A 23,349-nucleotide genomic window follows, 5' to 3' on the forward strand; every position below is an offset into this window, starting at 1 on the left:
CTACACCTTGCCATAATCACTATTCTAAAACTACACCTTGCCATAATCACTATTCTAAAAATATGCCTTATCATAACCAGTATTCTAAAACAGCTATGTCTTGTCATAACAAGGACCAACCAGTATTCTAAAAATATGCCTTGTCATAACCAGTATTCTAAAACTATGCCTTGTAATGATCACTATTCTAAAACTACACCTTGCCATAATCACTATTCTAAAACTACACCTTGCCATAATCACTATTCTAAAACTACACCTTGCCATAATCACTATTCTAAAAATATGCCTTATCATAACCAGTATTCTAAAACAGCTATGTCTTGTCATAACAAGGACCAACCAGTATTCTAAAAATATGCCTTGTCATAACCAGTATTCTAAAACTATGCCTTGTAATGATCACTATTCTAAAACTACACCTTGCCATAATCACTATTCTAAAACTACACCTTGCCATAATCACTATTCTAAAACTACACCTTGCCATAATCACTATTCTAAAACTACACCTTGTCATAACCAGTATTCTAAAACTACACCTTGTCATAATCACTATTCTAAAACTACACCTTGCCATAATCACTATTCTAAAACTACACCTTGTCATAACCAGTATTCTAAAACTACACCTTGTCATAATCACTATTCTAAAACTACACCTTGTCATAACCAGTATTCTAAAACTACACCTTGCCATAATCACTATTCTAAAACTACACCTTGCCATAATCACTATTCTAAAACTACACCTTGTCATAACCAGTATTCTAAAACTACACCTTGCCATAATCACTATTCTAAAACTACACCTTGCCATAATCACTATTCTAAAACTACACCTTGCCATAATCACTATTCTAAAACTACACCTTGTCATAACCAGTATTCTAAAACTACACCTTGTCATAACCAGTATTCTAAAACTACACCTTGCCATAATCACTATTCTAAAACTACACCTTGTCATAATCAGTATTCTAAAACTACACCTTGTCATAATCACTATTCTAAAACTACACCTTGCCATAATCACTATTCTAAAACTACACCTTGTCATAACCGGTATTCTAAAACTACACCTTGTCATAACCAGTATTCTAAAACTACACCTTGCCATAATCACTATTCTAAAACTACACCTTGTCATAACCAGTATTCTAAAACTACACCTTGTCATAATCACTATTCTAAAACTACACCTTGTCATAACCAGTATTCTAAAACTACACCTTGCCATAATCACTATTCTAAAACTACACCTTGTCATAATCACTATTCTAAAACTACACCTTGCCATAATCACTATTCTAAAACTACACCTTGCCATAACCAGTATTCTAAAACTACACCTTGTCATAATCACTATTCTAAAACTACACCTTGTCATAATGACTATTCTAAAACTACACATTGTCATAACCAGTATTCTAAAACTACACCTTGCCATAATCACTATTCTAAAACTACACCTTGTCATAATCACTATTCTAAAACTACACCTTGCCATAACCAGTATTCTAAAACTACACCTTGTCATAAAAACTACACTATTCACTAAAAACTACACCTTGTCATAATCACTATTCTAAAACTACACCTTGTCATAATCACTATTCTAAAACTACACCTTGTCATAATCACTATTCTAAAACTACAATCACTATGCCATAACCAGTATTCTAAAACTACACCTTGCCATAATCACTATTCTAAAACTACACCTTGTCATAAAAACCACCTTGTATTCTAAAACTACACCTTGCCATAATCACTATTCTAAAACTACACCTTGCCATAATCACTATTCTAAAACTACACCTTGCCATAATCACTATTCTAAAACTACACCTTGTCATAACCAGTATTCTAAAACTACACCTTGCCATAATCACTATTCTAAAACTACACCTTGTCATAACCAGTATTCTAAAACTATGCCTTGTAATGATCACTATTCTAAAACTACACCTTGCCATAATCACTATTCTAAAACTACACCTTGCCATAATCACTATTCTAAAAATATGCCTTATCATAACCAGTATTCTAAAACAGCTATGTCTTGTCATAACAAGGACCAACCAGTATTCTAAAAATATGCCTTGTCATAACCAGTATTCTAAAACAGCTATGTCTTGTCATAACAAGGACCAACCAGTATTCTAAAAATATGCCTTATCATAACCAGTATTCTAAAACAGCTATGTCTTGTCATAACAAGGACCAACCAGTATTCTAAAAATATGCCTTATCATAACCAGTATTCTAAAAATATGCCTTGTCATAACCAGTATTTAAGAACTATGCCTTGCCATAATCACTATTCTAAAACTATGCCTTGTCATAACCAGTATTCTGTTAGAACCAAAATTTGTCTTTAGTCAAAACTGAAAATGATGGTGTAAACAAAGACAGTTCTGCTTCGTAAGTGTACAGTTACGGCTATGTAAATGTTGCGTGTGATACGGTTATGGAGTATGATAGTTAAATCAAACAGGTTCCTCACGTTCCTATCAGCTGGGTGCTGCCACGCGGAAAACAACGGATGCTTTGGTTGTTTCACCTCTAGTCGAGTGTAGTATCTCAACAAGTCGAATCCCTGTGAGAGAAAGGAAAGGAATCTTTGTGTAATAACATTTAAGGCCACCACGACTTATTATGAAAGTAGTTTTTTAAACAAAATATCTTACATACAATGGTCCCAAACGTAACCATACCATATGTAATAGCCTATATAATATTTTCATAAAGGCTAATTATTTTTATTTATTACCCACAACACAGCGAATGTTTTGTTTAACGACACCACTAGAGCACAACAACACATAAACATTCTGTAATAGCAAAAGTAAAAAGAAGCTCTCATAATTTAAATATTGAAACTGAAAGATATAAAAATCAGAAGGGGGATTTAGCTAAGTCAGTTGGTTGCTCGCTTGAGGTGCTGGCGTCGCTGGTTCGAACCACCTCGGTGGACCCATTTAACTGACTGTTTTTTTTTACTCTTTCCAACCAGTGTACCACAACTGGACAATGGCCGTGGTATGTGCATTCCTGTCTGTGGGAAAGTGCATATAAAAGATCCCTTGCTGCATTAGAAAAATGTAGCAGGTTTCCTCTGATGACTACGAGTCGGAATAACCATATGTTTGACATTCAATAACCGATGATTAATTAATCAATGTGCTCCAGTGGTGTTGTTAAACAAAACAAACAAACTTTTTATATAAAAATCATTATCCCCATATTTCATGAGAAGAAATATACTGCCCTTTTCGTCCAAATATTATTGAGACAGAAATGCACTTTACAGACTTTTTACTGAATTGTAACAAACTTCATGAATTAAGAAATACGTATTTACAAGACTTAATCATTAAAAATAACTATACACAAAAAATACTGGATAATTTTGTTACATCCACATAAGCTAATCAGTTTGATATGCAGTAGTCCTTCCCATTGATAATAGTACATACCTAAAATATATATATATATATATATATATATATATATATATATATATATATATATATATATACCGGCTGTGGAGCACTGGACAATTTAATAGGCTTACTTTGGATCTACTTAGAAGGAATCGAGTTTAACCTTTTCGCACTATGCAGTTCAGCGTAAATATGTGTTCAAAATTATTTAAATTAGTAAATATTAAAACAAGTTCAAATAATGATTTATGTCACTTTTGAGACGTACTAGGTTGTCTATGATGCTATGATTTTTGCTGAAGCCACTCTGGAAATCAATAATTAAATTATTATTAGTGTGTCAGCCGGTTATTTACCATGGTTTTCATGGTTTTGTTATATAGTCAAGTTAAGTCATAGGGTTTAACGTGCACATTCAGAGCAAGCTGTTTTAGCTCACGCCTGCCATGGTCAACGGTTGAGGTGGAGAGAGAGGGGATCGCGCGCACTGACAGGTGCAAGGGAGCACCAGCACCAACCGAGGTCGATAACAGGCTATGGAATTTGGAATGTCCCGTAGGATTAATGCCAATTGGAAAATGTGCGCAATATGAATGAAGGAATTTTGGCTATATATGATTTGGAACTTAGTTTGCCGAGAGTAGCTCGTTATTAGGACCTAGTTGATGTCGAGGTGTCTCCCTGGGTTGTCCATAAGTGCCCTTATAAGGGCCTGATCTATTCAGATCGTGTATTATATAGATCATAGTTGCAAATGTATCAAATACTGTGGGAGGTATTTTGATGGTTAGTGTAACAAACATTCTTACCCTTGGTAAACGTTTGCTTGGCATTTTATACGTCGTCCAATGGAAAAAAATGCACAGCTATGTTATTTATAGTCTTAACCTTTGCAGATCTTGTATGAACATTTCATTACATAGTGTTATGCAGTAAGTTTGATTTTGCATAACAATGATAAAAAACGAGTGTTACCTTCGGAAGATTATTGGCTGGCAATTCCATGGTTGCATTCAATGCGATATTTTCTCCTGGGTTCAACTTTGAGATTTCGCATCGGTATTGTCTACAAGGATACTCATCACATGTCTGAAATAAACGCACGTGTGCCAGTAGTTTAATTTGTAATGGCTGATGCTTTCATTCACACATCACAAGAGAAAGCGAGTGACATACGTTCGAAAACAACATGAGTTGTAACATAAACCCTATTTTGATCAGAACGAGTATAGTATTATATTTATTACAACACACATTATTAAAAAAATTACTTCCAAAACACAAAATAAGCCAGCAATGGGAATGCAGAGAGCCAAGACTAGGGAAGATGTCATTTTTACATGACCTATTTAGCCATTTATCAATGCATTCCTATGCCACACACGTCTCAATGAAGTTTATACAATCAATACTATAAATATATTTAAGGATAAACAAAAGCATTCAAACATGAGTTGCGTTAAAATTAGGTGACTAATTATAATTATAAAAAACTGACGGCAAGTATTTTTCGGCAGAGTTCATTAGCTGGTCTTGAGTCATGACCTCTCAAAATACGTATCCCACCATAAGAGATATGAAAATAGCCCATGGGTATATCCGCCACCACAGTGTAATAAACTAAATTACAGTATACATAATTATTGAGATATTTTGTATTTGTTTGAAAATGATAATACGTTTTTAATCAAATATTAATCTCAGCTATTCCTTTCCATTCATTTCATTATTTTCATTCTTATGTATATAATAAGGTGAAAATACGGCGTTTTCGGCACATATCTCAGATATCTGAGCTGTCTGTCCAGGTCACAAGTAGAGCTTAGTGTGTAGCTGGTTTAGAGAACCAGTCTACCTGGTATCTTCCTACTGAGCTGGACATATTTAACTCAGCATTAGTAGGTAGTAGACCGACCTCGGTGGCGTCGTGGTTTGGCCATCGGTAACATTTTTCAGCTTAATCATCCATTTCTGCTTCACACTAAATGTTCGATTACGTCATTTGAGAATTTCCCTATAAAAATAGACCGTAAACTTGTATTATTTTGGACCGGCCTCGGTGGCGTCGTGGTTAGGTCATCGGTCTACATGCTGGTAGGTACTGGGTTCGGATCCCAGTCGAGGCATGGGATTTTTAATCCAGATACCGAGTCCAAACCCTGAGTGAGTGCTCCGCAAGGCTCAATGGGTAGGTGTAAACCACTTGCACCGACCAGTGATCCATAACTGGTTCAACAAAGGCCATGGTTTGTGCTATCCTACCTGTGGGAAGCGCAAATAAAAGATCCCTTGCTGCTAATCGGAAAGAATAGCCCATGTAGTGGCGACAGCGGGTTTCCTCTCAAACTCTGTGTGGTTCTTAACTATATGTCTGACGCCATATAACCGTAAATAAAACGTGTTGAGTGCGTCGTTAAATAAAACATTTCTTTCTTTCTTTAGTAGGTAGTAGGATACGAACTCAGTGCCTACCATACTTAAAGTTAATAATTTCACAAACACGCCACGAAGGCCAGTACCAAATGCGTATTTAATATTTTAAATAAAACCTCTTGCTGCTTATCACAACCAAACTAACCATGTCCCATCTCACATACTGCTCAACCAAGATTTGACCTGCACAAACTATACAAACTAGTGGTTTGCCTACCAAGTACAGTTGTATTTGAACGTTAGCTGATGTAAGCAGTGAAATGTTGTATTCTATTCTCTCTCCGATATGAGCTTGAAAATATTAAAATCCATTGTCTCAAAATGATTGAAAACAGTAAATTACAACTAACAATATCACCGATGTTTCCACCATTGGTGTCCAGGTTTTGCGCTGATCGTTTCCGTCGTTTGGGACGAATCGATGGAAGTCCTCCCCGTGACGTAGACGTTGTGGTGACGACTGTTGTACTGCTAGTGTCCTCACCAATTTCACTCTCTGACAAGACTGCTGAACAAAACTCTTCTCTTCCGTCGTCGTGTCGAATCTAGAAAAGAAAATTATGTTGGTGTCTTCAGTTTCAATAAAAATGTAAGTTTACTATGTATACAAAGTTTTCCACTGTTTTGTTTTGTTTAACGACACCACTAGAGCACATTGATTGATTAATCATCGGCTATTGGATGTCAAACATTTGGTAATTCTGGCACGTAGTCATCAGAGGAAATCCAATATATTTTTCCTAATGCAGCAAGGCATCTTTTATATGCACTTTCCCGCAGACAGGAAAGCACATACCACGGCATTTGTCCAGTTGTGGTGCACTGGATGGAACAAGAAAAAATCAGCTGAATGGATCCACCGAGGTGGTTCGATCCTGCGACGCAAGCATCTTAAGCGAGCACTCAACCGACTGAGCTAAATCCCGCCCCCGTGATTGTATCAAAACATATATGTGTAACTTGTGGCGTATCCAGATAATGCACCGAATTACCATGTCCTTATTAAGCATTTCTTTCGACAGCTCAAACCAAAACACCCGGCATGCGTCCAGTAAATTCAGTCTGGGTTCCTTGTCGGCAATGGGTACTCTCAACCAAATGTTCTGTTAGTGAAACGTCTGTCTGTGAAAAACCCATGTCGTCAGGAGGTTTGTCACTGGAACGTCTGCTGGCGAAACACCAGGGTACTAGCACATAATTATTGATGACCAACCTTGACCACTGTACTAGTAACTAGCTCCTGGGAGGACGTGAAGGTGGGGACATCTACCAGGATGGACGTTCTAGGCAAGAAACTGGGTCCCGTGTTGGTGATGACGTATCGGTGTAAGAGAGTCAAGTGGCGAGTTTCCAGCTGAGATTCTAACAGTCGAATGTCATCCTGAACAGCGCTGTAATGAACATTATCAGTCTGCTAATAAAACATTCAAACGTCATCGTCAGTAGCACAATCAAAATATAAACTATTAGTTGATACAGATTGTTAGTGATCAATTCCGCTATAGATCTAATGATATATTAATGTTCGATCAGAATATTCGAATATTCGCTCGGTAATTTTCTATTCAAAATATTCGAATAGTACTTTCAAGTATTCAAAGAGAAAAGGACTGTAAATGAGATGGGTAATGCTACTTTGTATAACATTATATTATCTGTCCTGTATGCTGCTTGTCATGTGCATTCAATCGGGAACATGAAGCATGTAATAATTTGATACCAATCATTCAGTAATACTAGTCGTCTAGTTTAGAAGTCCAAATGTATAGCTAGGTTAGCTACCAGTTACTCTTTATTACGATTGTTATATCCTTTCTGTCCTAACGAATTGAATATTGCTTTTAATTTCTCGTTTTAACACTAATAATTTTTAAAATATAGAAGCTTCTAAAAAGATTAGTAGATTCGACGACGCATTGGTCATGTCATTAAGTTTAAGACTAAGAGAGTGGTTCGTGCTGGATTCGTACCCGTCTTCGTTTCATCCCATTCTCAATGTACGAGTGTTAAATGGGAGTAAACCTTACACATCGGCCAGTGTTCCACGGAGAGTATATCACACATCGTGATGATATGTGCTATCATGTCTGTGCGAAACTATTTATAAATAATTATTTGCTGTTTATAGCAAACAAATTTGTCTCCCATGGAAGCAGCAGTTTCGTTTCTGTGACACTCATTAATTAAACTTCGTCCTCTACTTTCAATTAATTTTTAACAAATACATATATTTTGTTATTTTCTTTCAATAAGACTATATATAGTTGAGCATAAGCGTTTGGGGGATGTGTCAAATAAGGAATTTGTTCAACAGTAATCGGTCTATGATACACAGTTCCCTACTCGTTGCAGAGGGAATCATATCTCCCTCCTAGAATCGCCCCGGTCTCGTGCGTCTAATGATCCTGTGGTTTTGTCAGTTCGATTTAAGAAGTAGTCTAAACACACCTAGTAATGTAAATATTTGTCACTAAACACACCTAGTAATGTTAATATTCGACACTAAACACACCTAGTAATCTTAATATTCGCCACTAAATACATCTAGTAATGTTAATATTCACCACTAAACACACCTAGCAATCTTAATATTCGCCTCTAAACACACCTAGTAATCTTAATATTCGCCACTAAACACACCTAGTAATGTTAATATTCGTCACTAAACATACCTAGTAATCTTAATATTCGCCACTAAACACACCTAGTAATCTTAATATTCGCCACTAAACACACCTAGTAATGTTAATATTCGTCACTAAACATACCTAGTAATCTTAATATTCTTAATATTCGCCACTAAACACTAAATCTTTATATTCGTCACTAAACACACCTAGTAATGTTAATATTCGCCACTAAACACATCTAGTAATCTTAATATTCGTCACTAAACACACCTAGTAATCTTAACATTCGCCACTAAACACACCTAGTAATCTTAATATTCGCCACTAAACACACCTAGTAATTTTAATATTCGCCACTAAATACATCTAGTAATCTTAATATTCGCCACTATACACATCTAGTAATCTTAATATTCACCACTAAACACAACTAGTACTGTTAATATTCGTCACTAAACACACCTAGTAATCTAATATTCACCACTAAACACAACTAATAATGTTAATATTCGTCACTAAACACACTTAGTAATATTAATATTCACCACTAAACACACCTAGTAATCTTAATATTCGCCACTAAACACACCTAGTAATCTTAATATTCGCCACTAAACACACCTAGTAATCTTAATGTTCGCCACTAAACATACCTAGTAATCTTAATATTCGCCACTAAACACACCTAGTAATCTTAATATTCGCCTCTAAACATACCTAGTAATCTTAATATTCGCCACTAAACACACCTAGTAATCTTAATATTCGCCACTAAATACATCTAGTAATCTTAATATTCACCACTAAACACACCTAGTAATCTTAATATTCGCCACTATCCTCACATCGACGCTGGCCTCCACGCGATCGTCTGCTACGTTCGTCTCGTTGCTCGACGTCTGCGCGACGGCTTGCACGGACACTGACGGCTGGGTGGTGGAGATGCCGTGAGAATCGAGTGAGATGGTGAACCTGACGCTGTCATTCCGTACCACAGGGCGGATCACCTCACAGCGGTACATGTACGTAGCATCGGGGTCCAGCACATCCGTACACAGCACGGGAAACCTGAGGACGGAAGAAGAAGTTCGTTTTGTTTAATGACACCACTAGAGCACGTTGATTTATTAATCATCGGCTATTCGATGTCAAACATGGTCAATTTTGACAGCAATAGAGAGGAAACCCGCTACATTTTTTTTTCATTAGTAGCAAGGGATCTTTTATATGCACCTAATATCCCACAGACAGGATAGTGCATGCCACGGTCGTGGTGTACTGGCTGGAACGAGAAATAGCCCAATGGGCCCGCCGACGGGGATCGATCCCAAACCGATGGCGCATCAAGCGAGCGTTTTACCACTGGGCTACATCCCGCCCCTCCTGAGGACGGTGCAATAATGAAACCAATCTTGATAGGGGTTAGAAAGCTGACCAAGGTAGAATCAATATTGGCTAGTTCAAGTAGTAAAGATAAACCATTATTGTTTTCAAATACTAGTGCATTATGTCTAACAGCTTGTTCCACCAGTGCACTACAACTGGTCGAAGGCCGTGGTATGTGTTTTTTCTGTCTGTGGGAAAGTGCATATAAAAGATTCCTTTTTGCATTAGAAATGTGCACGTTAAACATTCTGACCTGACCAGACCTGATTAGGAAAACACGTGCTAAAATTACCAAATGTTTGACATCCAACAGCCGATCAATGTGTTCTAGTGGTGTCGTTAAACAAAACAAACTTTTTTATATCTAACAGATAATTATGTTCGTATATGATATGGGCAAGTAAACAATTCTATGCGAGTACTGATACACGTAACATGCTTCAAAATATTGGAAAGCATTTATCGGTTGCAACAACAAGCAATGAATACAGATATCTAGGTATGTCAATACTAATAATGTTTTTAATTAATAGGCTTTTCGCTCATTAATCTAGGGTCTTCAGTTACATTAATTATTAGTTCTGTAGCAAAGTACATACTCACCATATTCCTAATTTTAATACAGATGAAATAGTATTTTCAAAGGTTTTGCCTCGTTTTTATGTTTGGCCCATTTCATCAACATATTTTATTCAGTTTTAACTGTTACATATTAAATGCGCAGACCAAAGCCTGTGAAAAAGGACACTAAGCTTAGTTAATCTACAAAACCTGCAACACACATTTGGATAAGGTCATAACAAAGAAAAGCTAAAGTCTGTGATGTTTAGACGGAGAAATACCACCTAAAAATAACTAGAGTTTGTCTCGATAACCATTACTTCTCAGACGAACGTGCGTTTTTAGAATAATGAAAGATGTATTTTGGGGTATTGCAAAATCCTGGATTACCAGAACCAGAACCAGAAAGAAAGAAAGAAATGTTTTATTTAACGACGCACTCAACACATTTTATTTACGGTTATGTAGCGTCAGACATATGGTTAAGGACCACGCAGATACTTAGAGAGGAAACCCGCTGTTGCCACTTCATGGGCTACACTTTTTGATTAGCAGCAAGGGATATTTTATATGCACCATCCCACAGACAAGGTAATACATACCACGGTCTTTGAAATACCAGTCGTGGTGCACTGGCTAGAACGAGAAATAGCCCAATGGGTCCACCGACGGGGATCGATCCCGGACCGACCGCGCATCAAGCGAACGTTTTACCACTGGGCTACGTCCAGCCCCTACCAGAACCACTTCAGATGTACGAAAATTAATATTCTAAATAATAAAATGTAAGTACTTCTAATTTAAATTATCAAAAACGGCTTTAATAGTGAAACATACGTCATAGTATTTAAAAACTAGGGTCTGTCACTTTAATCAACTACTATTTATACTCGACGTTCATAGCTTACAGCGGGTCAGAATTAACGGTCTGGTACTGGAGTGTCCCTGTCCACGTCACACTGATCACGTTGGCGAATGCGTCCTCGCCGTTGTTCACCAGCTCAAACTCCAGATAGATGGTTTTAGTCTTGTTGATGATGACGTAATCTTCTGGGTTTGACATCTTCACGGACAGAAGGAGACGCAGATCAGCGTTACATTGACCATCTTCCCCACATTCGATTTTGAAAGCTATCTGTTCAGAGAAAACAAATTTTCAAATGCAGGAATAAAGAGCAGATTGATGTATTAATCATCGACTATTGAATGTCAAACATTTGATCATTCTGACACGTAGTCATCAGAAGGAAACTACATTTTTCCATTAGTAGCAAGGGATATTTTATATGCACTTCCCACACAGGACAGTACATACCACGGACTTTGATATACCAGTCGTGAGGCACTAATTGGAACGAGGGAAATGAAATGGATCCGCAACAAGGATTCAACTCTATGACCCAATCATGCACCTCAAGTAAGCCCTCTACCCTGGACGACAATTGACTGTTGGAATATGTATTGCAGTATGCTAGAATATTTAGTAAACATAGAGAAAAAAATCAATAAGTAACTCGTTATATATAACCGTACCACACATGTCGGAATGAATTTTGCACTGAGCGAGTGATGATGCAACCCCTGCAATTAAGAAAATGTCCACGGCAAAAAAAACAATATGCCATAGAAAAATATCGAATATAGTTTAAGGCAAAGAAAGTGCCGTGGAGAATTAAAAACTCCACAACAATCTCCACGGCATTGCCGATTCCCGTGGGCAATTGCAGGGGTTGATAATGTAAATGATTTATATTGATAAAAGAAGGCTGAGAGATTTGTAGGTTGTTATGAGAAGACATGTTCGTTAATTACGTTTCTGAATTCGCTTCTAACGCTTTGAAAATAGATTGGAGGGGAATGAAGGACTGTTACCCCTCTTCAAATTTTGACGGTCCTGCTTGATTAATAACATCCAAAGTGTTCTTAATGTTTCAAACCAGGGCTGAAAACAAAGGACTCATTGCAAAAATGAAAAACATCCTTGGTCACTCTAAGTAATCATGATACATCATGTGTTTTTCTTTTGTCGTTAGTACCACTGCCAGCTTGTCAAATATAACGTTGCAAGATTGTTTTTATTCCACACAAATATGACCTATGTATACGATCAAATCATGCAGACGCATTACATTTCATTCTCTGGTCCCGTACTTTGAGAGTCTAGACTCAAGATTAATAGTCTGAGATTTTAACATCAAGGCAAAGCATCGTACAAATGGCATGTGTGTGACGTTATTACATATTTGAGTCAAGACTCTAAAGTTGTTGGGGTTCTTTTGGGTTTTTTTTTGTTGTTGTTGTTGTTGTTGTTTTTTGGTTTTTTAAGACTCTAAAGTTGGGTGCCGTATTAAAAAAAAACTATCTCAACACAGTTTAAATTACATCTGACCCTAACCCTTCCTTAAGGTTTTCGCACATGTCAAAAAAAATGCTTCATGTTAAAACATTAAATATAATTACTTGCATCACAAAAGACATTAAACCTACACCATTTCTTAACTACTGGATACCTTTAACTTTGTTGAACTGTACTTCTAGCTATATAGCAAACCGAATAAACAAGTACTAGCTAGTGTATATATATATATATATATATATATATATATATATATATATATATATTAATAAATAATTCTTATTACATCCTTCTCTATCCGCCTGTTTCGAGTAATGTTCATGATGGGTTGGATATCTGACATCGGGTCGGCTGGTTGAGCGAGTACGAAATCAGCGACCACGTGGACTAACGGAAATATATCTCGATCACGTTGTTCCTGAAATAAACAACAAAAAAGGAAAATAATATTTGTCTTAACGTCAATCCAGCATTGTTTTAACTGTGGTAACATGTGAAGGACCAACTCACCGGTATCGTAAAGGCATTGTAAATGACATGACTAACTCACCGGTATTGTAATGACATTGTAAGTGTGACATGACCTAATCACTGGTATTGTAAAGGTACTGTAAGTGTGACAGAACCAACTCATCGGTATTGTAAAGCCATTGTAATTGACATGACTAACTCATCGGTATCGTGAAGGCATTGTATGTGAGACATGACTAACTCACCGGTATTGTAAAGGCATTGTAAGTGTGATATGACTCACTAATAACGTAAAGGCATTGTAAGTGTGACAGTTTGACTCAGCGGTAACGTAAAGGCATTGTAAGTGTGACAGGTTTGACTCACCGGTAACGTAAAGGCATTGTAAGTGTGACAGGTTTGACTCACCGGTAACGTAAAGGCATTGTAAGTGTGACAGGTTTGCCTCATCGGTAACGTAAAGGTATTGTAAGTGTGACAGGTTTGACTCACCGGTAACGTAAAGGCATTGTAAGTGTGACAGGACTAACTCACCGGTAACGTAAAGTCATTGCAAGTGTGACAGGTTTGCTCACCGGTAACGTAAAGGCATTGTAAGTGTGACAGGACTAACTCACCGGTAACGTAAAAGCATTGTAAGTGTGACAGGACCCCGTTTCTCCCGTCACGCTGATGGTGTTCGATGCAGTGCTGGAGAGTCCTGTGGTTGTGTTGGCCCTGACGCGCCTGCGATCGACCGACTTCCCAGCATCCAGTGTCAGGTTGTATCTCACATCTACATGTACATGTACAGACATTGTCAAACAATATAAGGGTTAAAACATGTAAAGCAAATCATAGAGTCGTATATCTCTTTTGTCCCACATATCGTTTTGTCATACTATGTGCTGTAACCTAAATGGACAGCTGTGTAACGCAGGGCCGAGATTACTATATCATATTCACAAGTATTTATCAATACTTGGTTATATGGCAGATTGAATATCGAGTATATGAGCGCTGTGTATATCAAAGGGACCTTTTAAAAAAAATGTAAATCACGCATTCTGGGATGACCAATTTTCGAGAACACACTATTTTCTAAACCAATAATTCGGGCGTGGATCTAGAAAAATGGACCGATAAAATAATGGATTCTGTGGTTATCAGTTGTAGCTTTTTCATATGAATCGCGCGTTTTTCTGAAAAAGAAACTGGCCCTTATGTACACACATAAAGTAACAACTCACCCAATTTCTCCGGGAGATGTCGCCCTGTGAAGGAGAAGCAGACGCGTATAACGAAGCAGCCTTCTTTGGCTTCTGGGATCGAATTCGGACAGTTTTTCTCTCGAATAATTAGCGGCGGAATCATGGTGATGTTTCCGTGGATGTCTGCTATCGGTCGTGTCCGTAACACAACAGCTGTGTCGGAGAGGTAGTTGCCCACGGCGATATCTATTGAAGTGAAGATAGTCAGATAAACTGTCTAATAGTTTAGAAGTTCCAGACATGGACGCATATCGATGACCAGTACTTTTTTATGTAACTTCAAACATGTTTTTAGCACAGTTGACGTAACCGTTCGGAATACCCAAGTCATTAAAATATCGAGTTAAGCAAATATCTATACAACTGATAATAACTTTTACAGGCTTACTCATGACGTACCTGGGTAGGAATTGCCGTCTATATCGACAGACTTGGATATGTACCACCCAAACGTAAACACACTGTCTGAGATGGATCTGCCAAGTATTCTTTGACTGTACTGTTGTACAATGCCATTTGTACTTCCCTGATAAATGTAGACAACACCTCTACCGTCGTCTTCGTATGGTGCGCCGATAGCGACATCTGAAAATAGCAAACTTAATTACTTGAGTAAGTGAGTGAATGAATGAATGAATGAACGAACGAATCTATCATTTTTAAAACAGTAACAGAAACAAGGTCACTACATGTAGGCTCTCCACGAGAACACAAGTACTCGGGCAAGGGTCGAGTCTAGCAAGACTCGAGTACTCGGGCACGGGCCGTGTCTAGCAAGACGCGAATACACGGGCACGGGCCGAGTCTAGCAAGACTCGAGTACTCGGACACGGGCCGAGTCTAGCAATACTCGAGTACTCGGGCACGGGCCGAGTCTAGCAAGACTCGAGTACTCTGGCACGGGCCGTGTCTAGCAATACTCGAGTACTCGGGCACGGGCCGAGTCTAGCAAAACTCGAGTACTCGGGCACGGGCCGAGTCTAGCAAGACTCGAGTACTCTGGCACGGGCCGTGTCTAGCAAGACTCGAGTACTCGGGCACGGGCCGAGTCTAGCAAGACTCGAATACACGGGCACGGGCCGTGTCTAGCAAGACTCGAGTACTCTGGCACGGGCCGAGTCTAGCAAGACTCGAGTACTCGGGCACGGGCCGAGTCTAGCAAGACTCGACTACTCTGGCACGGGCCGTGTCTAGCAAGACTCGAGTACTCGGGCACGGGCCGAGTCTAGCAAGACTCGAATACACGGGCACGGGCCGAGTCTAGCAAGACTCGAATACACGGGCACGGGCCGAGTCTAGCAAGACTCGAATACTCGGGCACGGGCCGAGTCTAGCAAGACTCGAATACACGGGCACGGGCCGAGTCTAGCAAGACTCGAATACTCGGGCACGGGCCGAGTCTAGCAAGACTCGAATACTCGGGCACGGGCCGAGTCTAGCAAGACTCGAGTACTCGGGCACGGGCCGAGTCTAGCAAGACTCTAATACTCGGGCACGGGCCGAGTCTAGCAAGACTCGAATACTCGGGCACGGGCCGAGTCTAGCAAGACTCGAGTACTCGGGCACGGGCCGAGTCTAGCAAGACTCGGGTACTCGGGTAAGGGCCGAGTCTAGCAAGACTCGAGTACTCTGGTAAGGGCCGAGTCTACCAAGACTCGAGTACTCGGGCACGGGCCGAGTCTAACAAGACTCGAGTACTCGGGCACGGCCCAAGTCTAGCAAGACTCGAGTACTCTGGCACGGGCCGAATCTAGCAAGACTCGAGTACTCGGGCACGGGCCGAGTCTAGCAAGACTCGAGTACTCTGGTAAGGGCCGAATCTAGCAAGACTCGAGTACTCGGGCACGGCCCAAGTCTAGCAAGACTCGAGTACTCTGGCACGGGCCGAATCTAGCAAGACTCGAGTACTCGGGCACGGGCCGAGTCTAGCAAGACTCGAGTACTCTGGTAAGGGCCGAATCTAGCAAGACTCGAGTACTCGGGTACGAGCCGAATCTAGCAAGACTCGAGTACTCTGGCACGGGCCGAATCTAGCAAGACTCGAGTACTCGGGTACGGGCTGAGTCTAGCAAGACTCGAGTACTCGGGTACGAGCCGAATCTAGCAAGACTCGAGTACTCTGGCACGGGCCGAATCTAGCAAGACTCGAGTACTCGGGTACGGGCCGAGTCTAGCAAGACTCGAGTACTCGGGTACGAGCCGAATCTAGCAAGACTCGAGTACTCTGGCACGGGCCGAGTCTAGCAAGACTCGAGTACTCGGGTACGGGCCGAATCTAGCAAGACTCGAGTACTCGGGTACGAGCCGAATCTAGCAAGACTCGAGTACTCTGGCACGGGCCGAATCTAGCAAGACTCGAGTACTCGGGTACGGGCCGAGTCTAGCAAGACTCGAGTACTCGGGTACGAGCCGAATCTAGCAAGACTCGAGTACTCTGGCAAGGGCCGAGTCTAGCAAGACTCGAGCACTCTGGCACGGGCCGAGTCTAGCAAGACTCGAGCACTCTGGCACGGGCCGAGTCTAGCAAGACTCGAGTACACGGGCACGGGCCGAGTCTAGCAAGACTCGAGTACTCGGGCACGGGCCGAATCTAGCAAGACTCGAGTACTCTAGTAAGGGCCGAGTCTAACAAGACTCGAGTACTCGGGTAAGGGCCGAGTCTAACAAGACACGAGTACTCTAGTAAGGGCCGAGTCTAACAAGACTCGAGTACTCGGGTAAGGGCCGAGTCTAACAAGACACGAGTACTCTAGTAAGGGCCGAGTCTAACAAGACTCGAGTACTCGGGTAAGGGCCGAGTCTAACAAGACTCGAGTACTCGGGTAAGGGCCGAGTCTAACAAGACACGAGTACTCGGGTAAGGGCCGAGTCTAGCAAGACTCGAGTACTCTGGTAAGGGCCGAATCTAGCAAGACCCGAGTACTCTGGTAAAGGCCGAATCTAGCAAGACTCGAGTACTCTGGCAAGGGCCGAGTCTAGCAAGACTCCAGTACTCTGGCACGGGCCGAGTCTAGCAAGACTCGAGTACTCGGGCAAGGGCCGAATCTAGCAAGACTCGAGTACTCGGGCAAGGGCCGAGTCTAACAAGACTCGAGTACTCGGGCAAGGGTCGAGTCTAGCAAGACTCGAGTACTCGGGCAAGGGCCGAGTCTAACAAGACTCGAGTACTCGGGCAAGGGCAGAGTCTAACAAGAATTGAGTACTCGGGTACGGGCCGAGTCTAACAAGACTCGAGTCCATTCAGAAGACTCAAGTACCCGTGCAAGGAAGAGCACTCTCATATATTTTATTTTATTTAAAACTTCATTTTGCCATATTATGCTTCCCGCCGGTTATATTACACGGCTATGAGACATGAAGGGAAAAGATAAGCCGAATGTGGTAGTATGGAATGTAATATAATGGGCTATTTATCAATGACATGTTTTGGCGCTGAAATTAAGATGCATAATGAAATTTTACTTTATTCCTTAGTTTTATTATTATCTAAAGTTGGATACTCGAGTCCGGGTCGAGTTTGACCCTCGAGTACTCGAGTCCAATATTTCGGACTAGTGGAGGCTCTAACTGCATGTATATATGTTATGTTCTGGTGCAAAGTTAACAATGCGGTTCTGAGTAAGATGTACTATAAATGGTACTTGGGTGTTTACAGATCGTGTTTTTTTATTACTATTATTTTAATTTCAGTTTAACATGAATGATGACAGCAGTCCGTTTAGTGCTATTAAAGATAGTTTTGTTTAAAGTGACACGATGATGTTAATAACCATAGCCTGTCACACAACACAAACTAATGCTGCCACTAACAATTCAGTAAATAAATAATACTACGTTAGTGGTCGTTAGATAGCATTTATCTTAAGAGTTTATTCAAAACGTGAGCAAAGGCATCTAACGGACACGAGAATAGTACTAGTATTCTAGTTCTGTTTTTTATTTTAAAAACCTCTTTTTTTTCCCAGTTAAAATGAAGATATGGCTTTTACCCTTTCACTTTTATTACCTTATACTTTATACAGCAGTCAGTTTCAAGCATTAATTTCACCAATCTGATTAAAATTAGCTCTACTGGGTCTACCAGTAGATCTAACAGCATTGCGTGCACTCCCATGTCCAGGTGACATTTCTTCTATAAATAACAATTTAAATATCGACCAATTACGCTTCGCCTTTTATGGCGTTATTCGGGAGCATATAAATTCTAAAAATATTGGGCGAGACTATTTATGCAATAGGCGAACTTGTTGGTCAATTTCAACATTGAAAACACAGGGGAAAGGTGAAGTAATAAACTCTGGATTGTATACTAGTATAAACAGATTTTATAGCTATACCATCACGGGGTTTGTTTGTTTTTTCGTCTTAAAACTAATTTTATATAAAATTTTATATTGCAATTAGTTTCCGGCATACTTCGTAATTCACCCGAATCATTTCGTATACCCTCGGCATAATCCCGAATGTTTTCAAATTCTTTTCAAATCACTGGCATGATTTTGCAAGTAAGGTTTTGATTGGTTGAATGAATGCCAACTGGACATGAGCTCCAACGGGCTGCTGCAACATGTAACAGTGGAGCTAATTTTAATTAGATTGTAATCTCACTTAACGATGTGAATATGCGTCATCACAGTGCAGTTGCCAATTAGATTATTTATACAGACATTGCACATTTGTGGAATATCAACTTGTCATACCACATATCTCTGTTTTCACTGTATTGGGAATGTAAGAAATGCTGTGACAGCACTAAATCACGCCGAATAACAGTAATGTGGAACCCGTGACAACCACAACCACCCACTACGTCGCTGGACGGAGGTAATACAGGCAACCACCTATCATATTTCCTGCAACAAGAATTATATTTTAAAAACTAACATTAAACACACGTGTTACTAATTACCGTCAAATCCGTCAATATTCAAGTCCCCTGCATTGGCCATGGATGTTCCAAATCTGGCGTCGCGAGTTTTCGAACCGCTAAGAATTGTGGGTTCATTGCTGAAATACTTCGAAAACAACATTTTATCAATGATAAATAGTAATATTTGTATATAGTAATATAGTAATAAGCTTTAGGAATATCTCGTTCATGTGGGATAGTGCAAAGTCCAATCCAGAATGAAAGTCAGGCATATATATGCGATCATTTGTAACGTCATTATCTACGTGACTGCCATCTTTCAGAATGTCGACCCTAGATTCTTTTTAACTTTCTGTATGTTCTAGATAAATAATCCGAAGAGTAACTGTCTATTGCCAAACATGCACACTGAACACATCTCAGCGACTGGACTATATCAAAGTGATGGCAGGAAAAGTAACTGCTAAGAGAAAATACATATAAACAACGACACTGTGCTAATAAAAATTTAAACACCACTAGAGCAGAATGATTCATCGGTTATTGGATGTCCAACATTTGGTAATTTTGACATATAGTCTTAGAGAGGAAACCCGCTACATTTTTCCATTAGTAGCAAGGGATTTTTTATATGTACCATCACACAGACAGGATAGCACATACCACGGTCTTTGATATATCAGTCGTGGTGTACTGGTTAGACGAGAAATAGCCAAATGGGTCCACCAACGGGGATTGATCCCAGACCGACCGCGCATCAAGCGAGCGCTTTACCACTGGGCTACGTACGTCTTACACTAAGCAGCACACTCTTCCTGATTCCAGGCGATGGAAATGTTTTATTTAACGACGCACTCAACACATTTTATTTACGGTTATATGGCGTCAGACATATGGTTAAGGACCACACAGATATTGAAGGAGGAAACCCGCTGTCCCCACTTCATAGACTACTCTTTCTGATTAGCAGCAAGGGATCTTTTATATGCACCATCCCATAGACAGGATAGCACATACCACGGCCTTTGATGTACCAGTCGTGGTGCACTGGCTGGAGCGAGAAATAGCCAAATGGGCCCATTGACGAGGATCGATCCCAAACCGACCGCGCATCGAGCGAGCGCTTTACCACTGGGCTACGTCTCGCCACGATTTCAGGCGAAGATATATACAATATATACGTGCTTACTGATTAAACAACATAATTGTCTCCATGCGCCTGTTTTACAGTTAGCCCTTCTTAAACTTACTTTAATTTCCCCGCCTCCTGCCTGTTGTTGTTCCGCCACGTTGATGTAGACGTAGACGCGACCCTCGTCTGCTGATGGCGTTGTCCCGTCCAGGTCGCTGTAGAAGGGAGCGCTGATTAAAATGTCATCAAGGCCGTCGCCGTTCACGTCGGCCGCACACAACGAGCCACCAAAGAAAGAAAACGACTGAAGTAAAAATAAAAGAGTAACAACATGAGAGAGAGAGAGAGAGAGAGAGAGAGAGAGAGAGAGAGAGAGAGAGAGAGAGAGAGAGAGAGAGAGAGAGAGAGAGAGAGAGAGAGAGATAGAAGACCCATGGGCCTAAACGATCACATTGAACAAATCGTTCTTCCAGAATCACGGAGTGTAAAACACTCATTTTCCAGGGGGATTACAATAGACGAAGATGTTTCTCTGTGTGTCAAAGAAGCTTCCCATTAAATTTAGCAGGGAATGGTCTAATAGTTAGCATAGTGTATGCCGCCCCATGGGGTGTATTGATACAAAACAAAAGTCATTGAACTGAATTGAATGATACAAAAATCGTAGTACTGTTGTTTGTGATCTAGTCGTCAACTGTACAGCTGTCTGTTCTCCCGTATGTTCACCAGGTAAAGGTACACACAGACGTTACAAGTAAACACACACTCACCTGTCTCCCAGTTGCAAGATTAGGTCTAATGGTATATATCACAGAAATTAAAAAGTCTTTGACGTATTCATAGATGAATACCTGTAAATATATAAACAATAAAAAAACATACATTAATTGTACGAACGACAACAGAGCAAATGTTGATGTAGTGAAAGCGGGTGTAGACTTATTTCTTTTGCCAATACGCTGTCAAAGCCATACAAACGACTATTTATCCAAACCTGGAGGTTTAATTATATACTGTTCACACCACCGCTGCCATGCACAGACAAAACAAGAAGAACATATTTAACCTTCTTCAAAATAATGCAGAATTACAGTATTGTGTAAAAGTTATCAGTGACTCCCTGCAAGAGAACAATTCCTGCTTGCCTTGTATAGTTCTACAAAGACCTGAATATCACTGAATATTCAAACTGCCCAATTCATAATTAGATACATCGATTAGCCTAACCACCAACATCTGCAGCTGCAAAGTAACATTCATTTAGAGTTAACCAACGGGTCCAACGGTGGTTAGGAGTGTATGACACTAGCCTACTGGGTCTGAGATTTGGAAGGTCGTGATTAAACGCCAGCTCCCTGCACCTGAAAAACGGTTACATTTTACTTCATGCAGCTGCGAGAATGGTTGTGAGCGATCATGGTGTGTAGGTCTGTTTTGTTTTGTCGGTCGTTTGCGAATCAGACACTCATGGGTATGACAACAAAGGTGACTTCAACCCTCATCAGGTAGATCTCGATGATTAAGCAGCCTTCCATCTCTACATGAGTGATGAAGATGTTGCTAATGGGGGAAGATGATTATTCATGTTTTGATGAATTAGACCTTGCACTGAAAACTTACAGTCCACGAAAAGGAAAATGTTATTTGTGTAGTGCAGTTTAAACTATTATGTGCTAGGACTTGTTACTATTTTGGATTATGGGCTACTGTCCTCTGGTAAAAACCAAATAAGGCTGAGCAGATAAGCTAGAATAGTCTACCGTATGTTTTTGTCGTTTTTTAACATCCCAGGGGAAAAAAACCCATCCTCATTAACACCAACATGACGTTGTAATGAAAAAAAGAGTAAAGTTTGTTTTATTTAACGACGCCACTAGAGCACATTGATTTTTTTATCTTATCATCGGCTATGGTCATTCTGACACTGTTTTTAGAGGAAACCCGCTGTCGCCACATAGGCTACTCTTTTACGACAGGCAGCAAGGGATTTTTTATTTGCGCTTCTCACAGACAGGACAGCACACCCCATGGCCTTTGTTGAACCAGTTATGAATCACTGGTTGGTGCAAGTGGTTTACACCTACCCATTGAGCCTTGCGGAGCACTCACTCCGGGTTTGGAGTCGGTATCTGGATTAAAAATCCCATGCCTCGACTGGGATCCGAACCCAGTACCTACCAGCCTGTAGACCGATGGCCTAACCACGAGGCCACCGAGACCGGTGACGTTGTAATGAAGCCATGACGTCAATACAATGTCCTTTATTAAACAATAGCCACATAGTTAAGAATAAGATGGGTGTATTACCCATGTGGACTGGAGAACATTTGCCCAAATATAATTTCTCACATGAATTGGAGTCATCACGCCATAGCGTCGAAAGCTCATGGAGGATTCACTGGAACTTTAATTATGTTATTAGTTTCATCTCTTGGATTAACATATTCGGCACCAAACAGTCGCAGTTCAGTGTGCTGGGGAGTTGTTACGGAATTATCTCCCTTACTATTAAACGCTTATTACATGGATGGAAAACGATTCTTGTTTTACGTAATTAGTTTACATCGCTCACGTTTTAGATTAAGTAGCACAGTCACCATATTTGATGTGATATTCTTGTTATAATCATCATACTGACCATTCCCTCGCGTTCAAGAAGGGGCGCTCCAGCGGCGAAACACACCCTCCCTTGTCCTGGACAGAACTTCCCTATTAACACAGAGTAACCTGCAAATAATTAGGAATATATATATATATATATATATATATATATATATATATATATATATATATATATATATATATATATAT

At 40.0% G+C, this 23,349-nt stretch overlaps 1 protein-coding gene across 1 annotated transcript in view; it reads right to left on the bottom strand.

The window, feature by feature from the left end:
- Nucleotides 1–23,340, bottom strand: part of LOC121381504 (integrin alpha-4-like) — a 26,087-nt gene extending 2,747 nt beyond the window's left edge. Inside the window, exons 1-14 of the mRNA XM_041510826.1 lie at nt 23,177–23,340; nt 21,309–21,389; nt 20,657–20,842; nt 19,446–19,551; nt 14,936–15,121; nt 14,516–14,722; nt 13,904–14,061; nt 13,102–13,233; nt 11,368–11,594; nt 9,326–9,580; nt 7,096–7,273; nt 6,233–6,427; nt 4,425–4,538; nt 2,510–2,602 (exon numbers count right to left, since the gene is read on the bottom strand). Coding sequence (XP_041366760.1) covers nt 2,510–2,602; nt 4,425–4,538; nt 6,233–6,427; nt 7,096–7,273; nt 9,326–9,580; nt 11,368–11,594; nt 13,102–13,233; nt 13,904–14,061; nt 14,516–14,722; nt 14,936–15,121; nt 19,446–19,551; nt 20,657–20,842; nt 21,309–21,389; nt 23,177–23,179 — 2,121 coding nt within the window. The 5' untranslated portion in view covers nt 23,180–23,340. The remainder of the gene's footprint in view (nt 1–2,509; nt 2,603–4,424; nt 4,539–6,232; nt 6,428–7,095; nt 7,274–9,325; nt 9,581–11,367; nt 11,595–13,101; nt 13,234–13,903; nt 14,062–14,515; nt 14,723–14,935; nt 15,122–19,445; nt 19,552–20,656; nt 20,843–21,308; nt 21,390–23,176) is intronic.
- Nucleotides 23,341–23,349: the final 9 nt, after the last annotated feature.

Source organism: Gigantopelta aegis, chromosome 9 (genome assembly GCF_016097555.1).
Source record: "Gigantopelta aegis isolate Gae_Host chromosome 9, Gae_host_genome, whole genome shotgun sequence".
Taxonomy (NCBI): domain Eukaryota; kingdom Metazoa; phylum Mollusca; class Gastropoda; order Neomphalida; family Peltospiridae; genus Gigantopelta; species Gigantopelta aegis.